Raw genomic sequence first — 23,912 nt, 5'->3', positions numbered from 1 at the left:
TTTCTTAGGTGAGGAACTGGACTATTAATTTTGAGAGTATTTAAATGCAAAGCGAAAATCTGGAGTTCTAATGTTTGCATTTGCACTTGTGGAGGATGCAGATTTTGAGTTGCTGAAGCCCAGATGATATTCCTGACGCAGATCTGACTTGTAGTGCTTCTACTCTTTGCCTTTGGGTTTGGTTTTTCCTCCTTGTTTATGCATTGATGGTTAGAATCTCCACAATTTCAAAGCAGATTGCAAGTTAAGTAGGTCAGAACAAGTGTCACTGTAGCTTGTACAGTCTGTGACAGTTATTATAATGAACAAAGTCATCTATCTTAGATTAGCAGCTATCTTGAGATGAGGGTATTAGCTGAACTAATGTAAAAGGTGTTGAAATTCCTTGCTTCAGAGTACTGCTTGGTGGTATGACTGTAAATTTACATATATACTGGATGTTTATAATATTTTTTCATCTTTTAATTTTTTAAGGGCAACAATCAGCTGATAATGAAGGAAAGTGGATGCATGACTAACTCTGGGTTGATGTGTTCTTCTGCCAGTGGTCTTTTCTTTATTCACAGTAAAAACCAAATAGCTTAACCAGCAAAACAGTGCTATGTACGTACTGCAGAATGCTGAAGTTTGATGCTGTCAGATATTATGATTACCAGAGAGTCTGATAAAGAAAAAACCTTGTGGTTTCTGTAAGAATTCCTATATTAAGGAAGCTAAAACTCCATGTTCTTGCCTGTTGTGTTCATTTATATATAGAAAACTGTCTGTGAACAGCATTAAAATGAAGTCATCATTTGGAATGAGTCACCTAATATTTTTGTTTTCTGTTCTGTAGGTTTTACTGGGATTGACTCTGAGTATGAAAAACCAGAAGCTCCAGAACTTGTGCTGAAAACTGATTCCTGTGATGTGAATGATTGTATACAGCAAGTTGTGGAACTTCTTCAAGAGAGGGTGAGCAGAAATGGAGACATATTTTAGAAACTTTTTTTCCAAGTATTTGTACCCACAATTTCCAAGTATTTGTAACCTGTAAGTACTGGGAAAAACAAACACAGTTTTTGAGACAAAAAGGCTTTTGCATCTTTCAGTTCAAACTTTTAAACTTGTCCTATTGTGTGTTTCCTTTTTGAACCTAAACATTGCACATCATTGATCTCCAAGTGAAAAATTAATTTATATCAATAACTGGAAGGGAGGGGAGGCTGTCTCAGTTATTACAGAACCAACAGTGAATTCTGACTTAAAATGCTAGCAACCAATTTTAGAGTCTGAATTTTTCCATTTTCTGTATAGTGTACAAATTACCATATACTGCGGATGTGAAGAGATGGGTGCACTTACACAGTGATTTGATCTCACTTAAATAGGGGCTGCTGTGCTTGTGTCTGCTTTCCCTTGTTTCCACTGTCTTTCTTGTAAAAGTGGTCCTGCAGTTGTGTAATGACCAGCTCCGAAAGCTGATCTTCTTTACATGGCTGAGTTGAGTTTATGGTTCATAGCTTCTGAAAAGGTAGATCTCTTTCCTTGTTCATGCCTGCAATCTACATCATCTCTTTTGAAGCCTCCAGGCCTTTTCATGTTGCCTGATAAGTGGATTTGACTCATTATCCAATCTAAAAAACCTCACCCCCAGCAAACTAGATGATCCTCAAGGTCCCTTCCAACCCCAACCATTCTGTGCTACTATGATTCTATGGAATAAATTGTTCGGCATTATAAAAATATTTGTCAGTATTAAGAGAACATGTGCCTATGCTGCAGAGATTACCTGCATAATATAAATAACAATAAATAACAAGAATAAATAACAAGAGCATAGCCAGGAGCTGGAGAGAAGCAACTTTTCAATTTTATATGGCACTTTTAATACCTTGTCAGGATATCTTGTCCAGATTTGTGCACTTCTCTTTCACCCAGAAGAAAACAGACATTGGTGGGCTTCTGTGAGCTGAGCAGGTCACCAAGATGAGAGGCTAGAGCATGTCACTGCACAAGGAGAGGCTGTGGGGAAGTTGGTTTGTTCAGCCTGGAGAAGAGAAAGCTAAAGGAGTTCTTGTTGCAGTTTCTATCATTCAAGTGGGAGAGTATAGGGAAGACTGATGAAGACTTGTCTTAGAGGTGTACAAGGGTAGGATGAGGGGCAGCACACATGAGATGAAATAAGGGAGATTAAAATTAGACTTAGGGGCAAAAAACGTTTTCCTATAAGGATGGTCAATTATTAGAACAATATGCTTCGAGTGTTTGTGGATGTTCTGTCCATGTGCTTGTCCACATTACATGCTTGATTGGCCAAGGTCCTGAGCAGCCTGCTATAGTGGGACCAGTTTTCAGCAGGAAGCTGGACTGGATGATCTCCAGAGGTAGTCAGCATCAGTAAAGAACCCACCACCCCAGTGTGAGGAGGCACATTTTCAAAATGCATCTAGTTTATTTTTTATTATTTTGCCGTTTTTTATATGAATGCATTGAGAAAAAATAAATATTGGGGAATATTCTGTAACCTGTCCTTTGGTAGAATTAAGCTTTCTGTAAAATTAATGCCTTAGAATGGTCACTAGATGGCTTGCTAGCCTAGCATTTTCCTGATTCCTAAAATTCATGCAGTTTAAAGATGCATGGGTTCCTTTTGTTGCTGGTTTTCTTGTTTTGTTGTTGCTTTTTTAAATAGAAGTTGATTAACACATGTGTGCAAGGGAGTCTAGGTTTACTAATCCTACAAGTGCCCTAAATGTCAGACTTAGTTGCTAGAACTGTCTTCAAGCTATTTACATTTGTATAAAGAAGTAGATTGTTGATAGAAACTGCATTGTGAAACCTTTGTTTTTCCTGTTAGTGGGACACTATAACCAGTATAACAAGTATACTTGAAGTGATCTTTTTAATAGGCACGTTTATTTTAAGCTATTGATGGTTTGTAAAATTAGGGCATCCTAGCCTGGTAATGAGCCAGGGTCCAGAGGGAAATCTGTGAAGCAGCATAATGTGCACTCTATCATTATAGTGTTGCTTAGGAGGAGGCAGTACCTTCATTTGATTCTGGGCTTGTTGTTGAGACAGGAGTCTGCTGCAGCTCTCCTGGGCTGTAATGCCGATGCTCAGGCAGAGAAAACAAAAGGCTGATTTTGCCTAACTTAAAATGTAATAAAATCTGCTTCCAAAATGATGTCTGATATGTAAAGGACCAAGCTTTTCCTTATAAAATACCATTTCTAAGTGCTAGTTTGTCTTCTTTCGATGTATCTTTGAAGATATGAATTATGCAACAGCCAGTGAGACTAATCACATCTTGTTACTCTCGTAGTAATTTTCTCTCTCACTTACCAGTATTCTACTACCTTTGTTTTACTTTCAATGGAGGTAGTGCCTAAGGTTGATAAATGCACTAAAATTCCTGAGCTAACGTGTTTTCTATTTACTCTGGCTTGCATATACTGGAAAAATAAAGATAATTTTTTTAGTTTTGTTATGGGTCTGTGTAGACTCTGCTCCAAGGGTGAGCTTTTCTTCTCTTAAAAGTAAAACATTACTTTACAAAGGTTTCTCAAACACTGAAAAATATGTTTTAAAAATAACAGTCAGCCCGTTTTCACTGACTTTTTGCTATTGAACATCACTGGAACATTTGACTGGGTTTTGACATATTACACCATCCTTTGTTGGAGGAGGTTCTTTACGGTTTTATCATGATGACTGTCTCTTCTTTTAATTATGGTTTTATCTTTGTGTTGATCTCTTTGAACAAGTTTAAGGTCTTGAGCATTGTGGAGTGAGAATATCTTGTTTAATACACATGGAAGAACACTGAATTTTTTTTCAAATAAAAAATTGATATGTTGGTTATAGAGCTTATCTTCGTTCATTGAATATATATGCACAGATGACATCACATATAATATTCTAAGAGTTAATATATAGATGAAAATGCTGGTGTTATGTCATTAGCTGTAGAAAATACATTTAATTTGTACTACTGTATTAATTTTCAATAGAGAAGGAGCTTTATTTATTTTACCTTAATGTTACAATTTCTAGCGTATCTTGTATAGTGAACGACTTAAATTAAAAATGCTCAGTCTCTAAATCTTTTTACTTCTTCAGCATATGTAAAGGCATAGAGTCTGCCTTTCTACTGTTGATACTGTAGGCATTATTAAGTCATAAAATCTTCACTCAATTCAATAGTTAAATATTTACTAGGTAAATGTTGTATGGGTTATTTAAAGTTTAGAAAAAATCTCTTGTCAGAATGTTTCACTTTTGCCAATCTGCTGGCTTGAGTAACTAGCAGTATATCATAATCCTGGAACAGTGCTGGGTTTTAGATGAGTATAATTGCATAATTAATAAACTCTTGCTACTGTGTAATGCAAAATTATAATTTTACTTGATGTGTGTTCAGTGCCCAAGAGGCATTCTGAGTAAACATTAAGTTCTGTTTATTCCTTTTATGCAGGACATTGTACCAGTGGATGCCTCTTACGAGGTGAAAGAGCTTTATGTGCCAGAAAACAAGCTACAGTTGGCCAAAACTGATGCTGAGTCTCTGTTAACCCTGGAAATAAATAAGGTATTGTGTGCTCAAGTGTCTCATTGCTGCAGTTGAAGGATGGTCTGATCTGTTGCTTAGTGTAAGTACATGTAGTTGAAATACCTGCACTGGTTACAGAATAACCTTGATACACTTTTTCCCTCTTCCCTTGAGTGAAAGCACAGCGTCTGTGATTTCTTTGTTTACAAAGTCTGTCCTTGTCAAAAACATGACCAAGTCTTAGTGCACATGCAGAAATGATGGGGACCACACACTAAGTCATAGTGTGACTGTATGCTAAGGAAGGAAATTCTGTGTAAACTGATATCTCGTACTAAAATAAATAGTAGTCCAGAGAAAATTTTATTTCTGAATTGTCTCACTGGTTTATGAGAAGAAATTATTTCTAATTTGTTTAAAGACTAGACCTTTTAGTATTTACACCCATAATTCTGATATTTTTTGAGGTAATTGTATGTGTTGCTATTATTTTTTTCTTTTTATCATCTTTGTTATCTTGTCACATAAAAGCAAATGGGATTCTCTCATTTTGTTAAGATTAACTTTATCAAGATTTACAAATAAAATTTGTTGTTGTGTGTTTGTTGGTGGTTTGATTTTTTAAACAAATGGAAATTTGATTTTGTGTAGGGACTGGAAAATAGCCAAAAAAAATGAGTAGTGAAGAACAAGTTGTTCCTTTTTCCTTACTTGTAGAAACTTTGAATTATTCATGATTAAAAACTGTAACACTGAGAAATCTTCCACTTTGTACTGTCCTGCATTTTAGAATTAAATAATGGTCTATTATGATTATTACCTGATGCCAGTAGTTAAGCAGAAACTTTGATCTGCTCTAACTCTATTTCTTCATTTCTTTACAAGGTGGATATGCAGTGGGTACAAGTGCTAGCAGAAGGTTGGGCAACACCCCTGAATGGCTTTATGCGAGAGAGAGAATACCTCCAGTGCCTTCACTTTGACTGTCTCCTTGATGGTAGGGTAAAACACACCGTTTGGAAAACTGAGCAAACTGATCATACTTCTAAAATATTTTTGATGCTTTGCTTCTTAGTGGTGCATTATCAGGCTTGTGCACAACTTGAGGTCTGGGATAAGAGAATAGAATATTATAATAACCTTTTAGATGTGATGGTTTTATTGTTTTTATACCTACCATCATGTTAGAATTTGAATATTTTGTCTTTTTGCCTTTACAATTTTTTTTTCAAATATCTTAATTTTTGGAAAACATTTAATTCTAAAATGCATGTTTCTAATTTGTTCTGAAGAAATTGATCTTAGAATTTGGAATTTCAATTTAATTGTTGTTTAGCTCTGTGACCAAAAGATTGTTTTGTATTAGTAATGAAGGAAAGCACAACAAACTGACTTGAGTGGTGGGGCTGCTGCAAGTGTGAAATCAGAATTTGAGTATAAACAATTGTCACATGTAACTGAATTACTATGACTTAGTAATTATCCTGGGAAGATTTAAAAGAATAAGTTTTATTTTGCATTGCCAGTTGGCTAAGAACTTTGTTAAGATAGTGAATAAGTCATAAATCCTCAGACTTTGGAGTTTGATTGTGATCCTCTGTAATTTTTCATTTATTCCTCTTTGAAGGGTGTTTTACTCCAGCCTTTTTCCTATATTCATGTTTCCTTTTGCATCAGTTTTGTCTTGCTAGAGACCGAATAGCAGAACAAAAATCACTTTTCTCTCAATTCTGTGATACAGGCATCTGTCATCCTTCTTATATTTCTTAACTCCCTTTTGTCTAGGTGCTGTACTAGACAACATAATGCCACCTGTTACTTTGCAGTGTAATTTTGGGCTGCTAGTTTGTTCTCATTTCATTTTTGCCTTCTGTACATCCATCCAGGTGAAAAGTCCTCTGCAGATGACATGTAATGCATTCAGCTGCTAAAATATCTTGTAGATCCTAGTTCTGTTCTGTAGTTTTCTGTAAATTAGGATTTTTATAAGGCATTTAAGACCTTATATAGGTAAGTGTTTCAGATATAACAATATAACAATTTTTTAAACTTCTTTTGCTGTTGTTTTGTGTATATGGTCTGTGCTAGAAAAAATACAAGTAATGAAAAATCAATTTTCAGTCCTTACCTTAGGTAAAATAATTATTTTCTTCTAGATATCCTTTTACTAATTTCCTCTGTTTAGACATCTACTACAGCACTTACATATGTAAATTTTTTAGAAAAATATGATTGCCTTAAAGCTGCTTTGCTACCTGCAGCAATTGCAGCATTTAAGTCAAAAAGCATTCTCAAAGTTTTCTCCTTTTTTGGTATGTTAGTTCTGGGTCTTACAGCAGCAGTCATTTTGCAGAGCTTTGATTCTAAAGAGAGGGAAATGGTTTATTACCTGTAATGCATCTCATCCTTTGGGCTTTAAAAGCAGTGTTCATACTGACTGACTTCTAAGCTATGGAGATCATTGCAGATGAGTTAATAGTCTCCCTTTAAAGATTAAGTTGTCTGGAAAAGCTATCATCCTGACATAGTCCTCATCTGTGATTTAACATACTTGCTTCAATGCCTTTCCTCAGTTTCTTATTTGTACAGTGGCTGAAGAAAAATGTAGAAGATATTATATATTTGTTGCTGGTCATGGACAAAATAATCAACAGGTTTGACATCTCTTCATGCTTAAAAGTATTTATTTACTTGTCTGCAAAGCAAAAGGTTTTTTTAAATTAACCATTTTGTGGTGTCAAACCACTCTCTGTGATTGCTGCCAAATTCAGTTTTACAACCTAGTTGCTTTGATAATTACTCTGGGCACCAAAACTGAACTTAGGAAAAGATGCACAGCATGCATTATACATTTTGCATTATGAAAGAAGGGGGATCTATTTTTCTCTTAAACTTTTCATCCAGTTTTATAATTTTTAATTTCCTAATAAAAAATGTATTGCTTAAATAATAGTAAAATTAGCCTTATTTTAGAGTTTTGGCAAATGCGAAAACTTCCACTAACTTTAAAGGGTCCATGACTTTTCTCCTGGAGGCCACCCAAAAGTTTTGCACTCGAGCATATGCTTATAAGAACACAAACCTTTGTAGAGGACTTATGATATTTACTCTGCTGCTTTTCTCAAATCTCACTCTTGTAGAAAAGAAAAACAGGACTTCAGCATCTGGCAGTGAAGTAGATGCTTAAAAATTAGGATCACACATAACCTTAAAATTCAGCTACATTGGCTTAGTTTTAGAAGTAAAGTAGCTGGTAATCTTTCAGCCAACAAACAATGCAAACCGTTTGTCTGACTCAGCAGTTTTTTCTGAAAGGTGAATACTTGACTCTGAATACAGTTTTAAGTAAACAACAAAAGTCACCTTTTGAAATAGTTCAATTATGTGTGTTAACTACTTGGATATATTTGTGTGCTCCTATTGCATTGTTTTTTTCCTTAGAGGCCAAAAGTGTGTCTACTGAGAATAGAATTTCTTTTTGACTAATTATCCACTCCAGTAGCAATCTTGTCTGATATTTTAGATGATTTATTTTATAATGTTACTTGTGTATTTCTACTTTTTATATAAGTTCTTAAGAAAGATATTAATTCGAGTTTACCAAAAAGTATTCTCCTCACAGTTTAAATATTTTTGTGCAGCTCTAAGTACTTGCTATTTTCAGTAGTGTGTTCACTCTTTCTGAAATCTCAGTGGTTGTTCAATTTTATAGCACGTGTATCTTAGAGAAGCATGAGCTCATTCTAAAAGTTGTTTAATCTCTTTTAAAATAAGTGTTTCAACTACCTGTCATGTAATACACTTACAGCCTTAAAAGTAACCTGTTAATTAGGTAGATTTACATAACAACATTGATGACTGTTTCTAAGGATAAAGGGCATTTTTTTTCTTCCCTCTGCAGGGGGAGTTATTAATCTGTCAGTGCCTATAGTGCTAACAGCTACTCAAGAAGACAAAGAGAGGCTCGATGGGTGCACAGCAATTGCACTGGTGTATGAAGGTCGTCGCGTTGCCATTCTCCGTAATCCCGAATTCTATGAGCACAGGAAAGAAGAACGCTGTGCTAGGCAGTGGGGAACAACATGCAAGGAGCATCCCTATATTAAGGTGTGTGTTTAAAAGTGGAAGATTTAGTCTTATTTGCTGTACTGTTGTGGAGCTGCAAATTAAGTGAAGTACATGTCTATGATTGATGTACTTTGACGAAAAAACTACTTTGAAAATTAATTAAAATATCTGACCAGAAACAAAGGTAAATTTTTTTCTATGCAGCTGTTGAATAATCTGTACTTAGTGTGAAAACCTAATGTCAATATGTACACATGAAATGAATTTAGAATGTACTGTAGAATCTGTGCTACAGAAGGGGGAACTTTGCCCTCCAGTGTGCCTAGGAAATACATCCCTCTGTGTCACCAGATGGATCATCAAAGCTCCTTAATTAGTGGATAAATGCATTGTGAAGGATAGAAAACTTCTCTTCTGCCTGCATGTGGTGCACGTGAGACCTGCCTGCTTTAGATGTTTTTCAAACAGGCCCTGCTCCTGGAGAGTTCATAATTTAACTCTCTGGGGAGTAATTTCCCATCCATTGTGTTCGTTATGTTTTATTACTTGGCCTTATTTGTATGTGGTACTGGAATGTTATAATTGTAACATACTCATCACAATGCTGTGTTGGCTTATGCAAGCTGTTGTGAATGTTGCATCTTAGCTCTGCAGAGCCAAAATATGTTTATTTCCCCATTTGTCTCTGAGGTATTTTTGTTTACAGGTATGACATAAAATCAGGTAAAGTGAAATCAAACAAGCCTCAAATTATTAGCTGGCTTTTGAAAAGGGAAAGCATTTGAAATGTAGTAAAAGTATCTGTATGACTAATAGAAGATTTCCAAAGCCCTTGATGTGTTCTGTGATGTTGAACTTAAGATTATCCCTTTTCTGAAAACTTAACATAGATCTGATAAATTCTAAGAAAATCTCATGCAGACAAAATTTTAATTAATTAGGTAGAAGAGGAGGAACTTATATTCTTATGCCTTTACTGGACTGTGTAGTAGTAACATGAGAGCACATGAATTTGGTGGCGCTTCTTAATTATTCAGAAATATTTGGGTATTTGAGAGATTCTGTAGTGAAGAGTTTTCTCATCTTTGTATCATTATCATACCTTCCCTTCACCTTGGTAAGATGTCAAAGTCTGGCATTTTCTTCAGGAAGGGAATGGTTACTGTGGCATCATTTAATTCCAGCAGGTTAAAGGAAAACTAAATTGAAAAATTCACACGTAATTTCTGCATCTTGGCTTTTGGGTTTAGTATGTAGTATCTTGTGTTATATCAAGATTTATTCTCATTTCTAAATTACATAAGGCTAAAAAAGTTGTCAGAAATGTGCATGAATCTTGAAAGTTTTTTCTGATTTCATCTTCAAAAGAAAATGCATTATCAGAAATTAAAAATGTCAGAGTAATGTCTATGGCTATTTGTAGAGTATGTTAAGCAGCTTGCCATAATTATTTTTTGATAAAGTGTGAGGTGATATTTAAAGATATAAAAAGAAATGCAGTGACTGTCCAACATCTATTACTTGGTAAACTGCTACCATGAAACAAGTCCAAAAGCTGTTCTACTTCAAAGATTCTGATTTTATTTGTAAATTAAGGTTGGTGAGTAGTTAATCAGAATTTTGTTACTTTATTCCTGATCAAAATCTTGTAAACTACACAGTGATACTGCAACAGCATTTGCTTTGACCAATAACTATAAAGCATGCAACTTCATTGTATTGCTATATTGTTATTAAATTTTAAAATATGTACTAAAAAATGCATGCTAATGTATGCTAAATAAATTGTAATAGACAAGGCTTTCCAGTCACTATCTTTGTCATGCAGTGTTGGTTAAGAATATTGGCTATTTGCATTTCTGTATTTTTGCATATCTGTATTTTTTTTTCATTTCTGAAAGAAAGGCATATGCTTGCTGAAGATTTGTGCATCTCTCCTGCATCATGGTATAACATGACTGGATTATGCTCTAGTGAATTTTTTTCATTTTTTAAATACTGATGCTTGACTTATGACTGTCAAATAAAATTAACCTGAAATGCATTCCTTGGTAAAGATGTGTTCCCACTGCAATGCTTTAGATACTCAGGAGAAGCTGATAACTAATCCTGTCATGGACTTTTCTTTCTTTTCTTAGATGGTTATGGAGCAAGGGAACTGGCTTGTGGGTGGAGATCTGCAGGTCCTTGATCGTATTTATTGGAATGATGGACTTGATCAGTACCGTCTCACTCCAGCTGAACTAAGGCAGAAATTCAAGGAAATGAATGCCGGTGAGGAAGTTTTCCTTGCTTTCTTTTTTCCTGCACAGGCTTATCCAAATGTCTGCTGCCACCACTGAGGAGGGCATTGTTTCAAGGATGAAAATTTTGAATGCTCTGGTAGGTGGCATTCTTTGCTTTTAATAGTGATAATTTTTATGATCTCAGGCATTGCATTGCCTCAGTACATAACAGAAGCTGGTAATGCCTGAGGTTCTGAACTTTATCTTTCCATGCACCGTAGACGTGTAAGTAATGCAAGTAAAGATAATGTTAAAATGTGGTAAGATGTGATTTAAAAATCATGTTTGGCCAAAACTACAGAGGAATGGTTGCATGCTGAGCTTTCAAGTTTGCTATTTTTAAGTCTATTCCATGCTGCTTCTGGGGAACAAGGCTTCTGAAAGTAGTGTGGGTAGGCTGGTGCCAAGTTTCTTTTCTGCACAAGAATTAAAACAGTTTTTTTCACCAAAGTAGTTGTGTTAGGCAGATAAGTAAGAGGCTGAGGAATGTCATAAAGCAAAGAACAAACATGCTGCTTTCACTCTGGCAGTGAACTGGCAGGCAGCTGCACTTGTAAATGAGAGGAGAGAGATTAACATCAAAAATGCAAAGCACTACTAGTCCTGAGCTCCTGTTGTTGTTCTGTGTGGTTAGCATGTCCAGAAGTTGTAGGTCTGGGATATCAATCTTTTGGCTAACCCCTAAACAAACATGCATTTAAAATCTGAAAAAACCCTGTTCTCTAGGTTTCATTGGTTCCATATTGGAAAACCTCTCAGTTAGAGTGATTTTGCTGTCTTGCGGGGTACTTTAGTTCAAATCCTGGTTGTGGCAGGGTTTTTCATTGAAGAGTTTGTAATATTCTGGAATAGCAGTTAGTCTTGCTTTCTTCTTACTGCACTTAAAATCTACTAAACTAAGGTGAAGGAAACTTAGTAAGGAACATTTTATTAGTTTTGTTCCAAACAGGTCCATTTGCTCTCTTGATGATATATTTAACCTTTAAGATAGGTAGAATAGTTTGATTTCCTCTTAGAATATATTTATGCAAGTGAAAAATCCAAATAGAAGATTATAGCACTTGGAGAAATGAGTAATTCTGCAAAAAATTCAGAAGTTAAGGCAGCTGATTTTTTTTTTGTATGTTTGTTTTTTTATTAGTTTTGCTTATGAAGAATAGTGATTTTGTAATAATTGAAAATTCTTTAATGACATGTGAGCACTGCTATTTTACTTGTTTAATGGACCTCAAAGGAAACCATGTACTGAAGATTTTTCTGTGGTTGTACAACTCCTGATAAAATAACTTGCTTTCCTTATATCTTGTTTTTTTTACTGCACAGATGCTGTCTTTGCATTCCAGTTACGCAACCCAGTGCACAATGGGCACGCTCTGTTAATGCAGGATACTCATAAGCAGCTTCTGGAGCGTGGCTACCGGCGCCCAGTTCTGCTCTTGCACCCCCTTGGAGGCTGGACAAAGGAGGATGATGTTCCTCTTATGTGGCGCATGAAGCAGCATGCTGCAGTACTGGAGGAGGGAATCCTGAATCCAGAAACAACCGTGGTAGCTATATTCCCTTCCCCCATGATGTATGCAGGACCAACTGAGGTAAATACATCAAGAGTTTGAAGTAAAACAAAACCCTTGTGATAGGGCACTAAAATATTTTGTGCTGATCTTCAGATCAGATGTGCACATCTGATGTTTGTGTGTTGTGTTGTTTTAATGGAGGGAGAGAGTAGCCTAATTTTCCTTGGGAAAGCAGATTATCAAGTCTGTCACCAACCAAAACATTCTCTTCTGAAGAAACTTCTATACTGGAGGATTTTGCTGGAAATGGTAGTAGAAAATATTGTGTTTATAGGTTCCTTTCTTTGCAATTCCAAGGATATGAAAATAATTTAATCCTTCCGCCTTTTTTTAAAAATCTTTTTCAGGAGGAACTATAAGGTCTGTTAACAGATCTAATAGCATACCAAGTTAACATACCAAGTGATTGTCCTGAATGTTGAAATACTTAAGTTTTATGGAGGAGTATTCACATATTAAGAAAAAAACAGTCTGTTTATTTTTTGGCAAACTTAATTCAGAGAGAATTGTTTCAATGCTTTTGTATGAAATAATTATTTAATTATTTGGCAGCACTTTATTTAGGAGCCAGGTCTTGGGCTGGAGTCCCTAGAGGTTTTTGGGAGGCAGCAGAAAAAATAAATGTTCTCGGTTGAGGACAATTCCTTGAGGAGATATTGGTTCTCCATCTCATTCCTTTTTTTTTTTTCCCTTTTTTTTTTTTCCCCCCCTTCTTGCTCTCCTCCACCTTGAATCACAGGAAGTTCAAGAGTTCTGACCAGGCTCCGAGGTTGACTCTAGGGTAGCATTTTTGATATATAGGAGATCTTGCTAGTGAAGTTAAATTAGGCAGATGCCACTTATTTTCTGCTGGCCAGTTGACTGGTCAAACAGAGCTTTCACTGCTTTTTAGTCCAGAGGAAAAAAACTGTAATCCAGATCTAGCTGAGGCATGTGAGTGAGGTGATGTGGGGAATCTTCTGCTGTTCTCCATAGATCATTTGTGAGAATTATCAGAAGTCTTCTACCTCATTCTTGTATGTGTGAGGAGGAAAAAAATCCACATTCCTTATTCTGAACAGAATAAAACTTTTCTCCTTACCTATATGTCATTTCCAGTGACCTCAGATACAGCCTGACAATTATGTTTGTTCAAGTAATAACAGAGATTATTTCTTTAAATTGTTTCCATAGGTTATTTAAAAGTCATTGTTTAAAAGTTTCTATAGCACAATTGCTTTACAGAAGAACAAGCAGCTAGTAATATGGTTATCTACAGGGTGGATGTGTCCTTCCAGTCTGTAAAAATCCTAATGGACAAGTTTAATAAATACCAGTTTAGCATTTTTTGTATTTTTAACATTTCTGATAAGTGCCTTGGAAGAAAAGAAGTAGTTCTGTGAGGCAAAGCTGTATCAAAATGCAATAAATTCACCTGCTTAGGAAAGTAAATCTATTACAAGCATTCATGTGCAGTGTGTCCTTTATATGTCCTTTGGGTTTTAATGTTCATGCAGACAAAGTGTTTGTTCTGCCTTGAACAACATCCTTGCCACATGTACAAGTTGAAAATGCTGAACATGGGTGGTTTGTCATTCTGAATGTGTAGATAGTGCTGAAGTAATTTTCTAGGTACCTACTGTGCAGGTAAAAGGGGATAATATGTTTTAGCTATAAGTTTGATGGTGATAAACTTAGCTGGTTCTTTATTATGTTGTGGATTGTATCCATAGTAAAAATCACATCTGATTAAGGAAAACATGGTAGTTACAGAGTGCATACCCATTTTGAGAGCTGCAGCTTTGGAGCATTTTCTTGTGTTAATTGTTTTTCCTGTCTCTGTTGTAGGTTCAATGGCACTGCAGATCACGGATGGTTGCAGGAGCTAACTTCTACATTGTAGGGCGAGATCCAGCAGGGATGCCACACCCTGACACTGGGAAAGATCTGTATGAGCCAACCCATGGTGCCAAAGTGCTGACAATGGCTCCAGGCCTCCGAGCACTGGAAATAGTACCCTTCAGGGTTGCAGCTTATAACAAAAAAAAGAAGTGCATGGATTATTATGACTCTGATCAGTAAGTTGTATTTTCATTTTGAGAAACTTTTGAACAATAGCGGCCTCTTACCCCTGCCCACAATTAAAAAAGTTTATAATTCAATTCATATTGTTCAATTATGGCAGTGTTTGGATGTAGCTTTAGATCAATGTGGCTTTTAGACAAATGTAGCTTGATTTCAGCATGATTTGGTTCACAGTGCAGCTACCTGATCTAACTTTAGCTGCCATGTGAAGGTCCTCGAGGTGCTGGGGTTTCTCTGATTCTAGAACATAGTGGCTCAGATTAGTAAATCCAGAGAAAGATATCACTATTTATTATAATGGTAAGATTAGCTTTCTGCTGCTTTGTCTTTCTAAATAAGCTTCTCAGGTGTCAGGTGTGCATCAGATAGGAGGGAAGACACACAAGTGAGAGTGTGCAGCATGGAGAAGAAAGTGGACAAGACAGGGTGACAAATAGCTATTTATTTTCTCTTTTATAAAGCAGTAAAGCACAATGATGCCTTAAGAATATTTTGTCATAGGGTTTTCAGCTGTTTTGTTGTTAGTTTTTTTTAAAACATCCAATTACAGAACGGTTCATTTCACCTTCTGTATGCATATTTCAATATTATTTTCCCCTTGTGTGGCATAGCAATGTCCAAAACTTAATGTGTGTGTTGCTCTGGTGATAATGAATGATGCTGGGAAGATGACTTGTCATTTTAATTTAATCCTCTTTATTCAGATTATTGAAATATACTTTAGTTTTAGATCAAACTACAGTTGAAGTTGGTACTGAAATGCAGACTTTCTCTGGGCAGCCTGTGCAGTGCCTAACCACCTTCACAGGAATTAATTTCTTCCTAATATCTAATCTAAACCTACATTCTTTCAAAGTCATTCCTCCTTCTCCTATCACTGTAGGCCCTTGCAAATAGTTCCTGTCCAACTCTCCTGTAACTCCCTTTAAGAGCATGAAGGTCTCTCTGGAGCCTTCTCTTCTACAGACTAAACAACTCGTAACACCCAGCCTGTCTGCAGACAAGAGGTGCTCCAGCTCTCTGATCAAATTTTTTTCCCTCCTCTGGACTCACTCCATCAGATCCACAGACTTTCTATATTGAGGTCCCCAGGTCTGGGTGCAGTACCCCAGGTGGGCTGTCACAAGAGTGGAGTAGAGGGGAAGAATCACCTTCCTGGGCCTGCTGGTCATGCTTCAATACAGAAGGATCAAACTGAAGTAGTTTTTTTGGTGTGTCACTTAATAAATTAGAATAGTAAAGGAATAGCAATGTTACAGGCCAAAATTCAGAATATTGATTCTGATCATTGATACTCTCAGCAGGATAGATGGGACTTGAATCAAGGCATGTAAAATTATACCTCTGTCATTAGCCATAGCAAATGATTAAAAAAACCAAAACAACTCTGATATTTTTTTATGAAAAGTAGTAGGAACAGATTTTGCCTTCTGCCACAGACTGCATCATGTGCAGCCTTTTATCCTTTCACTGTGTCTGTGAGGCCTTGGTTTGGGTACTTTTTTCCCTGGTTTTATAACTGTCATAGAAAAAAGGCTGTGCTGCTACTAATGTGCAGTTCTGCCCTGGTGCTGTCAGGATGTGAGCCCGTTTGTCCTGTCCTTCCATACTGTTTGTAGATGGTCTGGAGTGTGGCAGCAATCCTCTAGATGGCAATGCAGACACATGCAGGCTCCCATTACTGCTCCTGCTTGCCAGACGGAGCACTGTGGTAGGCTCCAGACAGAGTTAGAGCTTGGGTGGGTGCAGCTGGCTGCCTTTCAAGATAGTCTGTGTAATGCTGAAAATGTGGCAGGCTCCTGGACCATGTGGTGTTTGACTCTGCAAGGAGGATGGCAGGGAAGAGAGGATTGCCTGGAAACATGAGAGGATCAGTACTGGTGGAAGACCCTTGGATGTGAAATAGTGATGTTTGTGGAAATGTTTCCTGAGGTCACTTGGTGAAAAACACCATTGCTGTGACTTGCTTTAGTAAAGGGTAATTTGGTATCTCTTGCACCCTTGTCAGTTTTTTAAGGCTTGGACACTTGACAGCCAGCCAGGCAATTCCAGAATTTACATCACTAATGAATGTGTGGAAGCTTATGGCAAGGGGATTTCCTTTGGACTGACCTATAGCTGGCCATGTGTCTTAGCTGCTGGGTGTAGTTATTCTTTCAGTGTGATCATCTTTTCTGTTCTTTCAGGCCTCCTGGACTCTTCTGTTTGGGAAGGTGCTTGTGAGAAACCATAATAGACCCCATCTGCTACCCTTTGGTAGAGTTGCACCCACACCTGGCTTGGCAGCAGAGACATGCAGAGATTATTACAGTTGGGCTCTTTGCTGCTGTTAGTGGAAAACCTTTTGGCTTTTGAGGGAAATCCTAACATGAGGAAGGTGGTAGATGAATCTTTGGTTTGTGGTGAGAGGTTACCAAAAGCTTAGTCCAGCTGCCAGAGGGATGTCTGAAAAGTTGTGGCTGCAGAATTAGCAGTGGCAGAGTTGCTTTGCTCAGCTTTTGTAAAAGTGTAGCACTTGCCAATAGCATTCCTTGTGTGCCTGTGGGGTGGGTGTTAAGGGGCTGGTCACTACTGGTCAGCTGCCTACAGTAAGGTGGGAACTGGCTATGCCTGGGCTGCTCATGACCTTGCTGGCAAGCCTGGAAGCACCAAAAGGCCTACACTGGCCCTGCCTCCAATTTAGTACCAAAGGCCCTCACTTCCCTGGTGTGCAAGAGATTGTTGTGCTCAAAGTCTTCTGCTCCCAAAGGAGCAAACACAAGCGCAGCTTGTGGGGTTTGTATAAAGTTCAGTTTGTTTCTCACTTCTACAAGTCCCCTGCAGAATATGTGCTGCCCTTGGAGTTTCAGTGGACTCAGTGCCTGCCTGGGATCAGTCTGGAGACTGACTTGATGTGTCTGGGCCTCGTGCTGCTGGTTAACAGTGCTGAGCTGCTGTGGTGCTGTGTGGGAGCTGAAATCACTTGGCCCCTGTTAGTAAGGAAAGGCAGAAGTATCCTGGTGGCATTCAGGATAACAGAGCATTGTCTGTGAGGAAAGGGCAGAAGGAAAGACTGATGTGAAAGCCTTTATAATAGCTGCACAGCAACTGTAGTTGCAGCATGATGCACAAATTGTTTAAATTGTTTAAATAAAGTTACCCTTTAGAATATTAAGACATATATGAACAACCAGTGACTTGGAATATTCGTGTTTTACCTCATGAAGCCAGCACAATTTTTAATCTGTTTCTTGGACATCTTAAAACTGTTCATGAAACTGAACTCCTGAAACATTTTTGAAAAACAATTTGTCTGAAACTTAGATCTAGGAAAGTGATTTGAAGAATGCATTTGAGGTAATGTATAGCAGCGCAGGTAGAGCTAATTTCATTTTTTCCTCCTCTGGTCTAAATGAGGTTAATAAAAATAAAACTGCCATTTTTACTGTTGCTCAAGTTGGATAGAAAGCCTAATATAAGTTTCTGTGTAGGAAGCTTGAGTGTTTCCACTTGCATAGAATTCTAAATTAATGCATATAAAGGCTAGCATAAATATTGTTACAGTCCTTATCAAAGTTTTACACTTCTAGATTTCGTAGAATTTTTGATCTATAATTGAATATATCCAAATGTGTTTTGGAAAAGTTTATAGGAAGAACTCTAGTTATAATGGAGTAATTCAAAATGAATGTCTGACCTGTTAACGACTGATAAAGTGTAAGAAAAACAACCAGAAAACCAAGAAACCCTCCTTCTCCCCAAAAAAGCTTACCCAATGCTGAAATTCCTTCAGAAAATCAATTGGTGTGTTTCTTCAGCCAAAAAGGCCTCACAAAAAGTTACCACAGACAAGTGTAATTTGGGATTGGTGGCTTAATAATAGAAGCTGGTTTTGTGAACAGAGATTCCCAATTCTTTATGGAGGATCAATCCTATAAAATGCAGCCACAGACTGCTGCTGAGAAAAAGCTCAATTAAGAAAGGAAATTAGTCTGGCAATTAAAAAAGCCACAGCTGTGTCTGGAATTAAATTTCCTGAAAAAAAACCAGAGAGAACATTTTGGCTAAAAGAAACCCATAAGTAAGGTAACTGGAGCAGATTGTTCATGCTGTCTATAAAATGTGAATGAAGCATGGGTATCTGTGAAGAAGAGATATTTTAACTTTATATGTTGGTTTGTTTTTTTTTTTCCAGGACCTTTAATATGGTTGCTATTACTGCTTTACTACTATCAAATCATACTAATAAGAGAGCTACTTCAACTAAACACTGTTCTCAAATTTGCTTTTTTAAGTGGAAGTAAGAGGCTGAGATAAACACACTTGATTGTTCTCCTTAATTTAGTTATGTGAAATATGGTTTTTCAAATATGGTTTTTCATTAGTACATAATGTAGGATACACTGAAACACTACATCAGGCCAGGAGACTTAAATCCTCCTGCCAGTCAGAAAGGAATTAGGGAAGGATTTACTTTGCATATGTTAATATTAATCACAATATTGTGTTCTAATTTCACAAACACTTTTTTTCCTGGCTTGTTGGGATTTGAACCTAGCTGGCAGTAGGTGGTTCATTCAGCATCATGGGACTTTCATTTCCAAGGCATAATGTAGAATTCCTGTAGGAGTTATGGTGTAAGTCATTACTCGATGCTGAAAAGGCACGTTTAAATTCAGAGAAAGTCCATCTAAAAAGGATATAAGGTTAGAATTGGACCCCAGATAAGGAGGCTGTGAAGTGTCCTAGAAATTAGTCTAATGTCTACTAGTTGAGTAGAACATCGCAGTTGTTTTGAAGACAAACCAGAGTGAATAACTCATGTTATTGTTTTATTTCCCTATTGTTCTATTTGCCAAAAAAAAAAAAAAAAGACAAAACTATGAATGAATGCTCTTTACTTTTATCATGAGTCTTGTATTTAAGAGTAATTATTTAAGACCTTGAGACAGTGCCCTTCACAGAGAATATGAATTCCTAAAAGATCATTTGCACAGTATTGAATACCTAAGAGGAGGTCAGGGTTCCCAAGATTATGGCTGATCTTTAGTGCTCCCAGATGAGAAATCTACTATGTAATGTGTAGAAATAAAAAGATTGTCTTCAGTAACTGTATTAATGCACTGTATTGACACCTCAGAGGTACAGCACAGGAGGTTTCCTGTAGGTCTGTGGCAGTTGCTTCCTATTTGCAAACTAATGATGTCCTTGTTTTGTCACAGGAACTGTAAAGTCTTTGAAATCTCTGTCTTCCATAACTAAGAAAATTTCACAGTGTGTGTACGTATGGTTTTTCCACACTGTGAGCGTAGTAGAGTTCTAGGATGCTGTGCCACAGAGCAAATACCAGTCCTCAAAGTGAAATGTGTCAGGACTGGTTTTCTGTTGACAAATTTTTGTTATGGTTTTATTTCTGCCTTCTTTTTCTCTTTCTTTTTTGGGAACGCTTTTAATTGTAGTGGCACAAAGTATTGTGTCAGTACCAGTCAAACTCAATTGCAGTAAAAGGTCAAGTCAATGTTACAAGTATTTACTAGCATCCAGTGTGGCTAAAAGTAGGCTGATTGCAGCAGCTATTGAGTAAAATTTTCAAAGGCACTTAAATGCCATACTCAGAAAAGGCTTGTATTAAGTTTCACTGAGGGTCATTTCAAATCTGACAAGAATGGAATTTGAATGGCTTTGGCATTTAAATTTTATAGCATCTTTAATGGTCAAATGTTTCCCCCTCTCGTGTTCCACTCAAATCCACCTTGTGTGGAGCAACTCTTAATGCCCTCAGAATTCACTCTGAATGAAATTACTCCTTTTACTATCTCATTCTACTAAAGCAAATTACTTATACTGATATGTTTTATTTCAAAATGCTTGTGGGTCACATCACACTACAGTGGTCACAGTACTGATAAGGTTTTCCTCCTTAAAAGGAATCTCAATTTCTGAAATTTAAATTTGTAAATGCAGTGATTTTTCAAGAGGCAAAAAAATACTGTCTTGTTGTGTATATATTGCCAAGACTCCATTTGAGTCACTTTAGCAGCTACTAATTCAAGTGATTTTTTTTTAATAGAGAAAAACCCTTTCAAAATAGACCTTCAGGATAATGAGAGGACATTATTAGTACTTCTGTAATTTTTAATAGTATTTTGCAAACATTTCTACAAATGTTACGAGGTGCCAAATGTACTATGTTTCTGAAATGATGCTCACTCACTTTTTTTTCTTTCATTTTTTAATAATTTTTGTAGATCTCCATAGTTTCATGTTTCTCTCTGGTACATCTGCTTTTTACCTGCTTTTTGTGCAACTAGGGATGAGAGGCAGCTAAAGGAGTTGTATGTGTTATTGAAGCTTCTATGACTTCTTTAGTAGCATTATTTCACTTGTAGGGTATGGGGCAAAGTTGAATGCTTTTCTGAAAACTTAAGAAACAAGGGAGAATAAAGCACTTTTTTTTTTTTTTTAAAGCTCCAACTTTTTGTGTGGAGAAAACAGACATGGAGAAACTTCATAGTACTTGCTTTACTCTTCCTAATCATCTGAAGACTTGATATTTTTTTTACAGAATTAAGCAGATTTATCACTTCCCCGCATATATTTTATATAAATAGTTCTTTGCAAAGAACTCAAGTTACCTTCAGGCAGTGTTAGTGAGCAGCAGACATCTCTCTGCTAAGGAATAAAATTTTCAGATATAAATAGCAGTGCCAACTTTTTCTCCCATGGAGCTACATCAGGTTTAAATTTTCATTTTTGTGTAATTTATATTTTGCAGGACTAAAGTACAGTAGGTTGGTTTTTCTGTTGTTTTTTGGTTTTGGTTTTTTTTTGCTTTTTTTTTTTGCCTTGTGACACTTCAGGAACCCACAGTCCCAAATTTAGAGCAACAAGAAAAGAACATGTATGACAGTGCTGGTGTGTAAATGTATATAGTCCAAATAAAAAAGTTATGGGGCTAGTGCTGTTGTGAAAGGGAACTGTGGAATGCTTTCTGCATCTTGCTAACTTCCATACCCTACTGAGCATAGACCAGCACTTAGAGCCAAGTTCTGCCCTCTGATGTGCACACTTGGCTCCTGTTTCTGTCTCAGGCATGTGCATCTGAGATTAATACTTGGGTTTTATTTCAAACAGACAAGTAAAGAATGAGTAATGCATACATGTTGCAAATTAAGCAAATGGCATAAGTAAAATTGCATATTTAATTTAGAAATACATAATTTTTCCCTTGGAGCATTTGATAGAACTCTGGCATTCTTGTCTTGCTTTAACTCTTCCAGTCCTGTGAGGAGTGATTTAATTTGTGGAGCTTTTGCTGTTTATGACCACATACCTGAGAACTTAATAATAACTTAGATTTTTATGTTAACAATGGTAAACGGTCCTGATCAGTGTTCAGTTTTTCATTTGTCCAACTGAATTTTGTTTTTGAGGGAAAAAACATCTTTAGGAGGAGGTATTTTTATTATTCCATTGCTTTTCTCTTTATTTTGAACTGTATATACCACATTACTGATATGCATAAATCTATATATATGTGTGCTCAGTGCCTTGAAATGGCATAGCTGCAAAGCTTGCCTCTAGATTCTGAGGCTTTTACTTTGTTCTCCAAACAGTCCCTCACTAAGATGTTGTACAATTGTTTTTTACACGTTCCCTAGTGGCACTGAAATTACCTTCTTGAAGCATTATGGGAACAATGAACCAGCTCCTCAGGCTGGTCTCCTGCCCTGGCAAGGCAAGGTGTAAATCAGGATGGCTGCTGTTGCCTCGGCAGAGGGCTCAGGCAGTAGGTAGAGTAGATGGTTCTCCTTAAACAGGAGTTTGTTTCCTCACAGACAGCGAGCCAGGCTCAGCGGAAGCACAGACTGAATTCAGTCCAGAGGGATTCAGTTGCACCATGCTGCTAAAATCTCAGGAGTTACCAAAGATGAATATTGTATAGGATGTATATTCTTGAGATTTACTGGCATTGCTGGACTCGAAATGCATTATACTTCCAAGAAAAAAAATGTATAAAGAAAGTAGAAGTAATGTGAGCAACTTTGCCTGCTTTTAAAGTATGTTCTTTCCCCCCTTTTCCTCCTGCCCTACTCTCTCAGCCACGAAGACTTTGATTTTATATCGGGGACCCGCATGCGCAGGCTGGCTCGAGAAGGACAAAACCCACCGGAAGGCTTCATGGCTCCGAAGGCTTGGACTGTGCTGACAGAGTACTACAAATCCTTGGAGAAGGCTTAGGCCTCTTATTAACTGCAGATCAACCTTTGACGCCTGATTTATTTACGAGAAGGGGACCACACAGTCACCATTCATGTTGCTTTGTTGTGGTGTCTGTCAGGAAGTTCTCTGAAAACAGACTCTTTCTTCCTAACTTAGCATCATTCTTTGCCTGCCCTTCTGGGTTCTATTATGTCCTGGCACCTAACTAGCTGCTGGTTTTATTGTCTTCTCTTTTATTACAGTTAATATTCTTGCAGTAGGATTTTTAACTCTCATATTTTTTTTTTATATTTTACTGGGTCTGTCCTCAGTTCTGCAGCTGTTAAATAGATGCAGCTTTTTCATATGTTATTTAAGGTGCTGGATAGTGTCTGGTTTTAGTAGTTTGTAGGAGAAAATGTAACAGTTAATCCCTTAACTATGGATAGATTATCTATAAATCAAAAAAGTAAAGAATGTTTCAAAACATCTGTAAAAGTGTCTTAATCTTTATCTCATCATTATCATCTCCAGAAGCACTTAAAATTTATTTCTGACTATATGTAATCAAAAAGCATAATATTTCTTTATGTAGCATAATTAAAATTTTGCTTTCTTTGTTTAATTTTGGAGTTTGAGTTGTATGGTGATTCTCTTCTGCTGTGGACCTATAAAGATGGCAAAGTAATGAATAAAAGAAATTATCTAGTTTTCAATTTGAATTGTTAACAAATTCACATATTGTTTTTGTATATGCTTGCTGCCATAGGTGTCAGTAGAGTATGTTTTATTTCATTTGATGTAACTTGCTGGTTTTTGATTCCAGATATACTTAATCAGCTGACTACAACTTTTTAAAAAGCATGATAGCCCAAACTTAATTTCATGTTTAATTATTGCAAGGAAAATAAAGAAAATCCTTAGATTTTGGCATTTCCTGTGGTAAAAATTCTTAGTTCAGGTAATTAATTTTCTGTCTATTTTTGAAGGTCTCCAAAGAGTAATCTTGTGAATCAGCTTTGCTTGCTTTAAAGACAAAGCACACGTTCTTTTAGGATTCTTCAAAAATCCTGAAGAAACATAAGGAACAGAAAGTAAAACACTTCTCCAAGTATAAAGTAGCACTGACCTATTGGTGTCTTTTCAAGGTAATCAGTGGATTTGCAGGTAATCAGTGGAACAGTCATAACCTCTCTTAGCTAGAGA

General features: G+C 36.7%; 1 protein-coding gene across 1 annotated transcript in view; it reads left to right on the top strand.

Moving 5' to 3' along the window:
- Positions 1 to 23,631, top strand: part of PAPSS1 (3'-phosphoadenosine 5'-phosphosulfate synthase 1) — a 38,313-nt gene extending 14,682 nt beyond the window's left edge. The window contains exons 5-12 of the mRNA XM_056489695.1: positions 836 to 954; positions 4,460 to 4,573; positions 5,420 to 5,531; positions 8,436 to 8,641; positions 10,741 to 10,876; positions 12,211 to 12,479; positions 14,289 to 14,518; positions 22,607 to 23,631. Of these exons, the coding sequence (XP_056345670.1) occupies positions 836 to 954; positions 4,460 to 4,573; positions 5,420 to 5,531; positions 8,436 to 8,641; positions 10,741 to 10,876; positions 12,211 to 12,479; positions 14,289 to 14,518; positions 22,607 to 22,745 (1,325 nt within the window). The 3' untranslated portion in view covers positions 22,746 to 23,631. The remainder of the gene's footprint in view (positions 1 to 835; positions 955 to 4,459; positions 4,574 to 5,419; positions 5,532 to 8,435; positions 8,642 to 10,740; positions 10,877 to 12,210; positions 12,480 to 14,288; positions 14,519 to 22,606) is intronic.
- Positions 23,632 to 23,912: the final 281 nt, after the last annotated feature.

This window comes from Oenanthe melanoleuca, chromosome 4 (genome assembly GCF_029582105.1).
Source record: "Oenanthe melanoleuca isolate GR-GAL-2019-014 chromosome 4, OMel1.0, whole genome shotgun sequence".
Taxonomy (NCBI): domain Eukaryota; kingdom Metazoa; phylum Chordata; class Aves; order Passeriformes; family Muscicapidae; genus Oenanthe; species Oenanthe melanoleuca.
Note: the sequence above shows the minus strand (reverse complement) of the source record. Positions and strands in the feature narration are given on the sequence as shown.